This window comes from Mobula hypostoma, chromosome 25 (genome assembly GCF_963921235.1).
Source record: "Mobula hypostoma chromosome 25, sMobHyp1.1, whole genome shotgun sequence".
In the NCBI taxonomy this organism is placed as follows: Eukaryota; Metazoa; Chordata; class Chondrichthyes; order Myliobatiformes; family Myliobatidae; genus Mobula; species Mobula hypostoma.
The window spans coordinates 19,762,911-19,776,677 of NC_086121.1; the positions used below are offsets into that span (position 1 = coordinate 19,762,911).

Sequence of the window (13,767 nt, forward strand, 5' to 3'; positions counted from 1 at the left end):
TGGTGATGTCTGTTATCTTTCAAGTACGGTGCCCTGCACAATCCTGATTTGATGGAGACAGATGTGAGAGCACGGAGGAACATCTGGTGAAACTTCTGAAATGCCTGCTTCGCTGTCACCGCTACTGTGTGATCCAGAATCTCCGGAGCGGAAGGCCCCGAGTCCTCGGCTTTGCTTGTTGCTCGGCGGCTGGGGCAGGGTCGAAGCGCTCAGCAGAGGATGGTGCTCGGAGAGGCTGTGTCGGAGGGCTGATCGGAGGTTCAAAGTTTTCGGACGGACTCTGAGTCCGCTGCGGTTGGGTGCTTCCAATGGTGTGGCATCGGCAAGTTTGAGGTGCTTCGAAGTTTATGGCAAGGAGAGTTTCTCCCTTCTACCGTCTGCGTGAGATGATGAGGCTATCAGAACTTACAGACTTTTTTTTTACGGTGCCCATGGTCCGCTCTTCATCAAATTACGGAATTGCTTTGCACTGTTGCAACTATGTTATAATTATGTGATTTTGTCAGGTTTTAGTCTTGGTCTGTCTTGTGTTTCTGTGATATCACTCTGGAGGAACATTGTATCATTTTTTAATGCATGCATTTCTGAATGACAATAAACGAGGACTGAGTGTTCTCATAATCTAATCTAATAAGAAGTTAATGGTCACCTCGGTAGGGCTGTTTTATAGACCATCCCAGCAGTCGGCAGGGACCTGAGGAGCAGACATCTCAAGAAATCGCACATTTTGATAAGAGTAGACATAATGCGATGATTTTAAAAACGCAAGCACGAGGAAATCTGCAGATTCTGGAATTTCAAGCAACACACATAAAAGTTGCTGGTGAACGCAGCAGGCCAAGCAGCATCTATTGGAAGAGGTACAGTCGACGTTTTGGGCCAAGACCCTTCGTCAGGACTAACTGAAAGAAGAGCTAGGAAGAGATTTGAAAGTGGGAGGGGGAGAGGGAGATCCAAAATGATCCCCCTCCCCCTCCCACTTTCAAATCTCTTCCTAGCTCTTCTTTCAGTTAGTCCTGACGAAGGGTCTCGGCCTGAAACGTCGACTGTACCTCTTCCTAGAGATGCTGCCTGGCCTGCTGCGTTCACCAGCAACTTTTATGTGTGTTGCTTGATAACATGACGATGGTCACTTCAGTAGAGCTGTTTTAAAGACCACCCTACAGTCAGCAGGATACATGAGGAGCAGAAGTGTTGAGAAGTTGCATGTAATTGTGAGTATAAGTAGCACTGTGCCAGTGGGAAATCTCAATTATCCCAGTATTGTCTGGGCCACCCAGAGTGCAAAGGCCTGGATGGGGTGTAATTTGTGCAGTGTATCCAAGACCATTTCCTCATGTTCAGGTTCAGTTTATTGTCATAACAGAATACAGGGAGTTGGGAAGGAAGCTGAGAAGCAGGACTTCAAAGGTAGTAATCTCGGGATTGCTGCCTGTGCCATGTGACATTGAGGATGGGAATAGATGAGGTGGCTGAAGAATTGGATTAAGAAGCAGGGATTCAGATTTCTGGATAACTGGGACCTCTCCTGGGGCAGGTGTGACCTGTACAAAAGAGACGGGGATTGATTTGAATCTAAGGGGGACCAATATTCTTGTGGACAAGTTTCCTAGATCTGTTAGCAGTAGTTTAAACTAATATGGCCGGGGATGGGAACCAGTATGATAGAACTGAGGATGAGCCAGTAGGTTTAAAAGTAGATGATGGGTGTATCATGAATGGAAGGATAGACAGGCCAGTGAGTGGGTACAAAGGCAGACTGAGCAAAGAGTTAAATTGTACCACAGAAGCAAAATTCAAAGGGACAAAGAATGCAGGACTGAAGGTCCTGTATTTAAATGCACATAGCATTCCGAATAAGGTGGATGAACTTGTGGCACAATTAGAGATTGGTCGGTATGATGTTGTGGCATCACTGAGTCGTAGCTGAAAGGTGGCTACAGTTGGGAGCTTAACATCAAAGGATATATTTTGTATCGAAAGGACAGGAAGGAAGGCATAGGCGGCGGTGTAGCTCTGTTGGTAAGAGATGGAATTACATCTTTAGAAAGAGGTGACATAGGGTCAGAGAACGTTGAATCTTTGTAGGTGGATTTAAGAAACTGCAAGTGTTTTAAAAAACCACACATTATGGGAATCATATATAGGCCCCTAAATAGTAGCCAGATGTGGGATTGAGATTGCAAAGGGAGCTGGAAAAGGCATGTAATAGAAACATAGAAAATAGGTGGAGTAGGCCATTCGGCCCTTCGAGCCTGCACCGCCATTTATTATGATCATGGCTGATCATCCAACTCAGAACCCTGCACCAGCCTTCCCTCCATACCCCCTGATCCCCGTAGCCATACGGGCCATATCTAACTCCCTCTTAAATATAGCCAATGAACTGGCCTCAACTGTTTCCTGTGGCAGAGAATTCCACAGATTCACCACTCTCTGTGTGAAGAAGTTTTTCCTAATCTCAGTCCTAAAAGGCTTCCCCTTTATCCTCAAACTGTGACCCCTCGTTCTGGACTTCCCCAACATCGGGAACAATCTTCCTGCATCTAGCCTGTCCAATCCCTTTAGGATTTTATACGTTTCAATCAGATCCCCCCTCAATCTTCTAAATTCCAACGAGTACAAGCCCAGTTCATCCAGTCTTTCTTCATATGAAAGTCCTGCCATCCCAGGAATCAATCTGGTGAACCTTCTTTGTACTCCCTCTATGGCAAGGATGTCTTTCCTCAGATTAGGGGACTAAAACTGCACACAATACTCCAGGTGTGGTCTCACCAAGGCCTTGTACAACTGCAGTAGTACCTCCCTGCTCCTGTACTCGAATCCTCTCGCTATAAATGCCAGCATACCATTCGCCTTTTTCACCACCTGCTGTACCTGCATGCCCACTTTCAATGACTGGTGTATAATGACACGCAGGTCTCGTTGCACCTCCCCTTTTCCTAATTGGCCACCATTCAGATAATAATCTGTTTTTCTATTTTTGCCACCAAAGTGGATAACTTCACATTTATCCACATTAAATTGCATCTGCCATGAATTTGCCCACTCACCCAACCTATCCAAGCCACCCTGCATCCTCTTAGCATCCTCCTCACAGCTAACACTGCTGCCCAGCTTCGTGTCATCCGCAAACTTGGAGATGCTGCATTTAATTCCCTCATCCAAGTCATTAATATATATTGTAAACAACTGGGGTCCCAGCACTGAGCCTTGCGGTACCCCACTAGTCACTGCCTGCCATTCTGAAAAGGTCCCATTTATTCCCACTCTTTGCTTCCTGTCTGCTAACCAATTCTCTATCCACATCAATACCTTACCCCCAATACCGTGTGCTTTAAGTTTGCACACTAATCTCCTGTGTGGGACCTTGTCAAAAGCCTTTTGAAAATCCAAATATACCACATCCACTGGTTCTCCCCTATCCACTCTACTAGTTACATCCTCAAAAAATTCTATGAGATTCGTCAGACATGATTTTCCTTTCACAAATCCATGCTGACTTTGTCCGATCATTTCACCGCTTTCCAAATGTGCTGTTATCACATCTTTGATAACTGACTCCAGCAGTTTCCCCACCACCGACATTAGGCTAACTGGTCTATAATTCCCCGGTTTCTCTCTCCCTCCTTTTTTAAAAAGTGGGGTTGTAATGTCGTAATTGTAATGGGGGACTTCAATATGCAAGGAGATTGGGAAAATCAGGTTGGTGTTGGATTGCAAGAGAGGGAATCTGTTGAATGCCTACGTGATGGCTTTTTAGAACAGCTTGTGCTTGAGCCTACTAAGGGAAAGGTTATCTTAGATTGGGTGTTGTGTAATAACCTAGATCTTATTCGGGAGCTTAATGTAAAGGAACCCTCAGGAGACAGTGATCATAATATAATTGAATTCATACTGCAATTTGAGAAGGAGAAGCACAAGTCACCTGTATCACTATCACAATGGAATAAAGGGAATTACAGAGGCATGAAAGAAGAGCTTGCCCAGATAGATTGGAGAAGAATATTGGCCGGGATGACAGCACAGCAGAGGTGGCTGAAGTTTCTGGGAATAGTTCACAAGGCGCATGATAAATATGTCCCACAAGGAAGAAGTTCTCAAATGGCAGGTATAGGCAACGGTGGCTGACAAGGGAAGTTAAGGACTGCATAAAAGCCAATGAAAGGGCATATAAAACTGATGGGAAGTTGGATGATTGGGAAGCTTTAAAAACAAAATGCAACTAAAAAAGCTATAAGAAGGGAAAAGATGAAATATGAGGGCAAACTGGCCAATAATATAAAGTTTTTTCAGTTATATGAAGAGTAAAAGGGAGGTGAGAGCTGATATTGGACCACTAGAGGATGTTACTGGTGAAGTAGTAATGGGGGACAAAGAAATGGCAGATGAACTCAATGGGGACTTTGCATCAGTCTTCACCCTGGAAGACACTAGCAGTGTACTAGAGATTCCTGAGTGTCAGGGAGCAGGAGTGAGTGCCATTGCTATTACAAAGGAAAAAGTGCTAAGCAAAATCAATTCTAACCGTACACCTTTGGAATGTGGAAGGAAACCGAAGCACCCAGACAAAACCCATGCAGTGACAGGGAGAATGTACAAACTCATTACAGACAGCAGTGGGAATTGAACACTAATCGGTGATTGATGATGCAGTAAATCAATCAAGCCAACCACTATGCTACCACTGATTCAGGGGAGCTGGTGAGTGCATTCAGAATTGGCTAGATCATAGGAACAGATGATAATGGTTGTTGAATGGCAATTCCCTGTTACTAGTGCTGCTCACAAGGGTTCAGTTTGGGACTTCTGTTACTCATTACATATGTACATGATTTGGATATGAATGTACATAGCATGATGAGCAAGTTTGCTATTAATATGAAATTAGGAACTTTGATGATAGTGTTACAATGAATGGCAAGGAGATCTTGAACAGTTAGGGAGCTGGGCTGAGGAATAGCAAATAGTTATTAATTTAGATAAATGCAAGGAGATGTATTTTGGACTGTCAAATGAGGGTAGCACTTGTACAGTGAATCAGCGGACACCGATGTGTGTTGTGCAACAGAGGGACCTGGGAGTACAAGTGCAGAGTTTACTAAAAGGGGCCACTAAGTAGACAAGATAGTGAAGAAAGGTTTACCATGCTGGCCTTCATCAGTCAGGGCATTGAGTTTAGGAGTATGGACATTATGTCCGTGAGTACTGTGTACAGTTTTGGTCACCCCGTCATAGGAAAGACAGTGTGAAGCTGGACAGAGTGCAGAAGAGATTTACGAAGATGCTGCTTGGACGAAAGAGACTGAGTTATGGTGCCATGTTGGATATTTATTCCATGGAGTGCAGGAGAATGAGCGGTGACATCATAGAATTTTATAAAATCATAAGGGGCAAGGATAAGTTGGACATTCATAGACCTTCCTCCCCCCAGGGCTTGGGAATCCAAAACAGGTCGGCACTGATACAAGATGAGAAAGATTTAAGAAACCCGACTTGTAACTTCTTTATATGGAGGAAGTGAGTACCTAGAATGAGTAGAAGGGGTCAAGGCAGGCACAAGTGCATCATTTAAGAGGCATTTGGATAGGTACATGGAGGGTGGAGCTTGAAGTATTATGATATAAACCACAGGCAACTGGAACTAGCAGGGAGGATGCTGTGCTTGGCATCTGCTGGGCCAAAGGGCCTTTTCTGTGCAGTATTGCTCTGCGACTCTATAAATAGCATGGGGGTGGAGAGTAGGAGCTAGAGCAAGGACAATCTTGAAAATCCCTGCCAAGAAGCTTTGGCTTGAGATAACTAAATAAATATTTTGCCACAAGGTGTCTGGAGATGGTGAAGAGCTTCATCTTTATATAGAACAATGCACGGCTAGAATCAAAGTTAAAGTATTGTGTGAATTACAACCAGCTTTATTCAAGGTTAAACATTTTTAAGTGCAATAGATCTTATTCCAGTGAAATAATAAAATAATAACTGGTGTATAAAGTGCTGTACTTTGATCAGACTTACATGACTAGCCAGACGCAATATTCATTATCTAATTTGTATCCACCTTTCATCCCCTTTGTTCCATTGCACATTAACTCAAATATTCTCATTTCATGAATAGCACTGAAAATCTTATCCACTGTTTCAATTAATTAAATCATAGCTGATTTTCCAGGGTGAGGCTGATCCCCAACTCTACCCACTAATTCCTCCACCAGTTGATTATTTCCTGTCAGTCACCTAATGTATAGCCTAGCGTCACTTTATGGACATACAATGTATATAAGCTGTCTTACGTATTTATATTTATTGTGTTTCTTATGATTATTGTGTTCTTTGTCCTTTTTTTGTGCTGCATTGGATCTGGAGTAACAATTATTCCATTCTCCTTTATACGTGTTTACAGGAAATAACATTAAGCAATCTTGACGAGCCCAGCAAGGAAATACACCATGTTCTGTTCTACCAACCACCAAGTTCCTCCTCCTCCTCCTCCATCAGTGACAGAGTTTATGCATCCCAGTCAGCTGTCTCAACCCAGGAGTGAAAGCAATCATCTGTAACCCTGGGGGACTGCGAAGAAAGTAGTCATCCAGGACCAATTTGTGAATCAGTATCTAAAGAGGACTTGTGTAAGCTGCCAATGTCTGCACTTTGCATTGTTATAGATAGTCTAAAAAGCAACCCAAACGTTGCCCTGGACTCCTCTCAATCCCTTTTTCTTTTGAAACCAGGATTCACCCAAGGACATAAACATTTCTTGTTTACCACCTAGTCACTACTACTACTTACTGTGATAGGAAAAGACAGTACAGACTTAACTCATACTCCATAAAGCTCACACACAATTGCCGAAGTCCAAATTTGGATCCTTCATCACAAAATGTTAGGCCAATAGTCCAATGGAAGTGACACACAAGTGTGGTCTAAACTGCCTGCTTTCAGATGAAAAATGTTAAACCAAAGTTTCATTCTGTTCTCTCTCAGACCATAAAAGATCTCACGGTATATATCTTAATAGTTATAGTTATATCAAGTGGTTATCCCTGATGATCTAGCCACTATTTGTCCTTTATTTCAACATTATAATTCAGGTAACTGATTATTATCACATTGTTGTTTGTGGAAGCTTGTTATGGGCATATTAGCTGCTAGATTTCCTACATAAATTTCTTTTGCTATAAGACACTTGGATCCATCCCGAAAGGAAAGGGGAAGATTGCTTGCCTATGTAAGTCTACATTTGGGCTTCTCAGCTCCACCAGTTTATCTTTCATTCTGAATGGTATGCAGTGAAATTGGGTCAGTATTGCTGAACCTTTAACATAAAAAAAAACAGCTGCCAGAGAGAGCAATGCATAAGATGGCTAAGGAATATTGTGATGGAAACAAAGGCCATGATTTCAACCCACTGAATTCTTAGTTGGAAATCAGAGTAAATAATTGGTCCTTGGGCATTCTAATAAAACCCTTCACAATTTAAATAAAATCATGACTTTTTCCTACTTTTCATGAGCTATACAGTATTTCTGAGCAGTATATAAAATCTCCGTCCACTATTCACTGTAGCTTGCTCCACCAGAGGGAAGCAGGGTAGATCAAATCCCTCTTAGTTTCCACCTGTTTATCCCCACTTTCCAAGCATAATAACAATCCAACAGTGGATAACTGAAGAGGACAAAAAGTAATAGGAAATAAAACCTGACAATTGAAATGACTCCATAATTTCCCATACCAGGCATCACAGACAACAAATGCTGTGCCACTTTTGTGGCTAAAATGACTTTTCTATATTGGAAAGGCCTAAGGAATAGTCAGTTTCTATTAAAATCAAAGACTGCAGATGTATGAAATTGAAATTAAAACAAATGCCACATCTATGATGAAATAATAACTCAACTTCTCTTTCCACAGATGCTGTCTTACCTGCTGAGAATTCCAGTATTTCCTGTTTCTATTACACCCAGTCTTCAACTGTGACCCAGCTAATATTTTGTATGAATTCATCAGTCTTCATCTACTGTTTACTCCACAAATCAATGTCCTAGTACATTCCAAATCCTGGAAGCAATTGGGAGCTGTGTGAGAATCCAGCTGCCCCTCTCCTATTGCATAGCCCTCAAATATCAACTACTCTTTCAATTAAAATCACTTACCCATGAAACCACTCTTCCATTGAAGCAAGGTAACTTGGCATTGTCATCAGAAATCTCTTCCTTTACAACTCTGCAAATCAAAGTGATAACAGCATTAACCAGGGTCCAGTTTGCATTCAAAAAGCTGCCCAGAAGAGACCAGAGAATACAAGCTGAAAATTAGATAAAAACATAGAAAAACTACAGCACAATACAGGCCCTTCGGCCCACAATGCTGTGCCGAACTGTACGTACTTTAGAAATTACCTAGGGTCACCCATAGCCCTCTATTTTTTGAAGCTCCATGTACTTATCCAGAAGTCTCTTAAAAGACCCTATCATATCCGCCTCCACCACCATGGCGGGCAGCCCATTCCACGCACTCACCACTCTCTGCATAAAAAAAACTTAATCCTGACATCTACTTCCAAGCACCTTAAAACTGTGCCCTCTCGTGATAGACACTTCAGCCCTGGGGAAAAAGCCTCTGACTATCCACATGATCAATACCTCTCATCATCTTATATACCTCTATCAGGTCACCTCTCATCTTCCGTCACTCCAAGGAGAAGAGGCCAAGTTCACTCAACCTATTCTCTTAAGGCATGCTCCCCAATCCATGCAACATCCTTGTAAATCTCCTCTGCACCCTTTCTATAGTTTCCACATCCTTCCTGTAGTGAGGTGACCAGAACTGAGCACAGTACTCCAAGTGGGGTCTGACCAGGGTCCTATATAGCTGTAACATTACCTCTTGAACTAGTTGCTTAAATGTTGGCAGTAATAATTTCACTTTTTAAATTTAGTTAACGATGTCCTTCTTACAATAAATATAGACAGATTCTAACAGGTGCCTAGATTCTTATCTATGGTCATTTTTTAAACGTTCAAAGGTTCATTTTATTGCTAAATTATACAATGTACAATACAACTCTGATATTTGTTTTCTCCAGATAACCATGAAGCACAGAAAGATGATGGTAGTTGTTGAAAGAAAAGATATTAGCTCCCCCCGCCAGCACGAAAAAGAAAAAAAATAAAACTTGCAAGCCCCAAAATCCCCCAGGCCCTCCCCGACAGAAAAAAGTGACAATAGCAACAAATCCCCAAACTCTCCCTGCAGAAAAAAAACAGCGATAATAACAATTCCCAACCCCTTCACTCACAGAAAAGAACAGCAGCAGCTGTGTTAAAACCCCCAACCACCCCCCCAACAGAAAAAGCTAACAGATCACCCACCCACCAATCGGCCCTGGTGGGAGGAGAAGATGGCGGCACGATGCAGCTCGCAGCAGCCAATCCGGTGGTGATGTCTGTTATTTGTTAAGTAGGGTGCCGTGCACAATCCTGATTTGATGGAGACGGACGTGAAAGCATGGAGGAACATCTGGTGAAACTTCTGAAATGCCTGCTTTGCTACCACTGCTGCTACTGTGTGGTCCAGAATCTCCGGAGAAGGCCCCAAGTCCTCGGCTTTGCTTGTTGCTGGGCAGCTGGGGCGGGGTCGAAGCGCTGGGCAGAGGATGGTGCTCGGAGAGGTTTTGTTGGGAGGGGCTGGTTGGAGGCTTGAAGTTTTCAGACGGACTCAGAGTCCGCTGCAGTCGGGTGCTTCCAATGGTGCTGCATCGGCAAGTTGGCACTGCTTGGAGGTTCATGGCAGGGAGGGTTTCTCCCTTCTGCCACCTGCGTGAGATGATGAGTCTATTGGGACTTTGAGACCTTTTTTTTTTAAAACAGTGCCCATGCTCTGCTCTTTATCAAATTATGGTATTGCTTTGCACTGTTGTAACTATATGTTATAATTATGTGGTTTTGTCAGTTTTAATCTTGGTTTGTCCTGTGTTTTCTTCTGATATCATTCTAGAGGAACGTTGTATCATTTTTTAATGCATGCATTTCTAAATGACAATAAACGAGGACTGAGTGTCCTCATAATCTAAAGAAAGAAAACACCGAGAAACTGAAGGAGACCAAAATACAGTCCAATAATCACATAAATCTCAGAATATCGAAAACACTTTTTTGTCAGTATACGAGCAGAGTGGCTGCATGAACTCTGTGTAGAGTGACTGCCGACCCAGGTCCAAACACTGCTGATGTGAGTGCAAATGGTGCCAATCCGGCTGCTAACCGCCGTCGACCTGGTAGCCTCCATTGGGAGTGAACGCTCACCCCTTCCACATTCACCTCGATGTTTCAATCTTCCTTGCCACTTCGAGATGGAGTCATTCATGACACCGCACCCCAGCTCTGGTATTTTTCATGAGACAGCTCGTGCTCTCGGTCCTTCTCGGGTTCTCGTCTCTGATCTCCACAAGGCAGCTTTCCAGACACAGCAGAACGCTAGATTATTTGATCGAGTTCCAAACTGCATGTCACAGGCTCCAACGGTTTCCATAATGCACACAAGACAAAAAGAACAAGCAGAAAGTGTAGAAAAAGTGAAATAATTGAAGAGATTTGTTGTCTGGAAGATGTCACCCAAGGAATTGTTGTTTGCTGGTGCCATCTTGACCGGAAGAAGCTTCAAGCTTTTAATAAGCTTCCCACATTGCAGAATTTTAGCTATGAGAAATCTCTTGGTGTGCTCTCAAATGAACTGTACTTGCAAATGAAATTCTGTTGGATCCAACGCAAGAGTACCAATCTCACCAAACAATTTCTGCTAGGGCCCCATTTATTCACAGTTTCACCTTAAAATTTCTATCACCCCAGAAAGTACAGACTACAGTGCCATCCATTGCCAGAGACTTCATCATCACTGACGTAGGCTTATTAAAGACTATGAAAAACAAAGCCAGAGACATCCAACACAGAAACAGACCCTTCAACCCAGCATATCCATGCTGATCTTATTCCCTATCAACACTTGCCTTGTTTATACAATCTTTCCCAATAATTAAAGTCCTCCACTGCCAGCTGCATCCTGTTCAATATTCTTTGAACTCTTTCCAGCACAATCACATCCAAGTGGTTCACAATACTCCAAGTATGATCTAACCAGTGTTTTGTAAAGTTACATGTAACAGCCCAACTCTCATATATGTTATGCCTCAACCTATGAAGGCAAGCATTATCATATTCCTTTTTCATCAGCCTATCTACCTGGGAACTATGGACTTTATCATAAAGGTTCTTCTATTCATCTACATTCCTCAGTACACTACCATTTACTGTGTATGTCCTACTACTATCTGACTTCTCACATTTAATGGGATTAAATTCTACCTACTGATGCTCTGCCAAATGTCCATTATATTCTATAGCTTGCTTACTCTTAGATAAGCTTCCCCACTATCCATAAGACCACCAACTTCTGTGCCTTCTGCTAACTTACTCTAGTGTTTACATCCAAGTCGTTAACATACATCTCACTGGTCACAGACTTCTAATTAGAAAAGCATCCTTCCTCCACTACCCTCTGCATTCTATCACCATGCCAATTTTGGATCCAAAAACTTTGGATGCCATATGCCTTAACCTTCTGAAGCAACCTAACATGTGGGACTTGTCAAATGCATTGTAAAATCAATAGAATCAACATCTACCCTTTCTGTCTTTATCAGTCCTCTTAGAGATAGCATACACATTTTGAAATGTAGTATAGTGTTGGTGCACTAATCAATTATAAGCTGGGAAGAAGCTCCAACTTAAATAGTCAACAAAATACATGCCCCTTCCCAGAACACTCTGCACATGCTATCACAACCCTGCCCTCCAAAGGACCATTGATCTTTTCTCATTGTGAAACATTTAGTCGCATTGCAAGCGACATGCTAATTCCTTTCTCTACAGGCATGAGTTTAATGTGACCAAGGTCCAGGTTGAATAGACACTGTCCACAGCACTAACAATTTGCACGTGGGCACTTTATGCTGAGCTTTGCAATGAGAACACAACAGCCTTTTATTTGCTTCCTTAGCAACATTACCACTGATCAGCTTAGTGAAACCCACACAGAAATCCTAACTCTTGTAGACAAACATACTCTGTATTCAAAAACTATAGCTGGTCACTATTATGCTCAAGGACTTTTGGAACCATATAGAAGGCTGAGTTCCCAATAGGGTCTGACTGAACCTACAGCATCATTTCCTCTCTTTGCTTTCCAGCCCACAAAATTACGTGAGCCTTTTTACTGATCTATTTATTTTATCAGAATACCTTACACTTCAACTCAAAACAATTTCTTTCAAAGCGGATTACTGGCAACTTCATGTTAGGGGAACAGAACTAAGTCCTTATAGAATTCTCAAATCATTACCAAAAATTACTTCTATGAAAGTTCAGTGGAAAAAAAAACTAAACAATTTTTTTTCAACTCGCATTTCTTGGCAGATGTGCAGATGATATGGTTTCATGTTACAGCAAATTGCAATATGGACTGTTTTCTAGGAAAGCAATGCAACGATCCCTGTGATGCAGGATCACTTGTATACAGTGCAAATACTCTATTGATTTAATGGTTAAAAGCAGCGAGCCATATAGGCTATGCCTCCCATAATCATTGTACAAAGACTGGATCAACCCTCAGCTTCTTACTGTTTTTAACTAGTTATCCAGCCACGCCATTTTATGGCTTTCCATATAGTTGGGATCACAGAGACATGGCTCCAGGGTGACCAGGGATGGGAGCTCAACGTTCAGGGATATTCAATATTCAGGAGGGATAGACATGAAGGAAGGGGAGGTGGGGTGGCGTTGCTGGTTAAAAAAGAGATTAACGCAATAGAAAGGAAGGACATAAGCCGGGAAGATGTGGAATCGATATGGGTAGAGCTGCGTAACACTAAGGGGCAGAAGACGCTGGTGGGAGTTGTGTACAGGCCACCTAACAGTAGTAGTGAGGTCGGAGATGGTATTAAACAGGAAATTAGAAATGTGTGCAATAAAGGAACAGCAGTTATAATGGGTGACTTCAATCTACATGTAGACTGGGTGAACCAAATTGGTAAAGGTGCTGAGGAAGAGGATTTCTTGGAATGTATGCGGGATGGTTTTTTGAACCAACATGTCGAGGAACCGACTAGAGAGCAGGCTATTCTGGACTGGGTTTTGAGCAATGAGGAAGGGTTAATTAGCGATCTTGTTGTGAGAGGCCCCTTGGGTAAGAGTGACCATAATATGGTGGAATTCTTCATTAACATGGAGAGTGACGTAGTTAATTCAGAAACAAAGGTTCTGAACTTAAAGAGGGGTAACTTTGAAGGTATGAGACGTGAATTAGCTAAGATAGACTGGCAAATGACACTTCAAGGATTGACGGTGGATATGCAATGGCAGGCATTTAAAGGTTGCATGGATGAACTACAACAATTGTTCATCCCAGTTTGGCAAAAGAATAAATCAAGGAAGGTAGTGCACCCGTGGCTGACAAGAGAAATTAGGGATAGTATCAATTCCAAAGAAGTAGCATACAAATTAGCCAGAGAAAGTGGCTCACCTGAGGACTGGGAGAAATTCAGAGTTCAGCAGAGGAGGACAAAGGGCTTAATTAGGAAGGGGAAAAAAGATTATGAGAGAAAACTGGCAGAGAACATAAAAACGGACTGTAAAAGCTTTTATAGATATGTAAAAAGGAAAAGACTGATAAAGACAAATGTAGGTCCCCTGCAAACAGAAACAGGTGAATTGATTA

At 42.4% G+C, this 13,767-nt stretch overlaps 1 protein-coding gene across 3 annotated transcripts in view; it reads right to left on the reverse strand.

The window, feature by feature from the left end:
* Positions 1–13,767, reverse strand: part of LOC134337882 (segment polarity protein dishevelled homolog DVL-1-like) — a 171,036-nt gene that overhangs the window by 124,357 nt on the left and 32,912 nt on the right. For all 3 annotated transcript variants that reach the window (XM_063033197.1, XM_063033195.1, XM_063033196.1), the window contains exon 2: positions 8,151–8,220. In XM_063033197.1, coding sequence (XP_062889267.1) covers positions 8,151–8,220 — 70 coding nt within the window. The remainder of the gene's footprint in view (positions 1–8,150; positions 8,221–13,767) is intronic.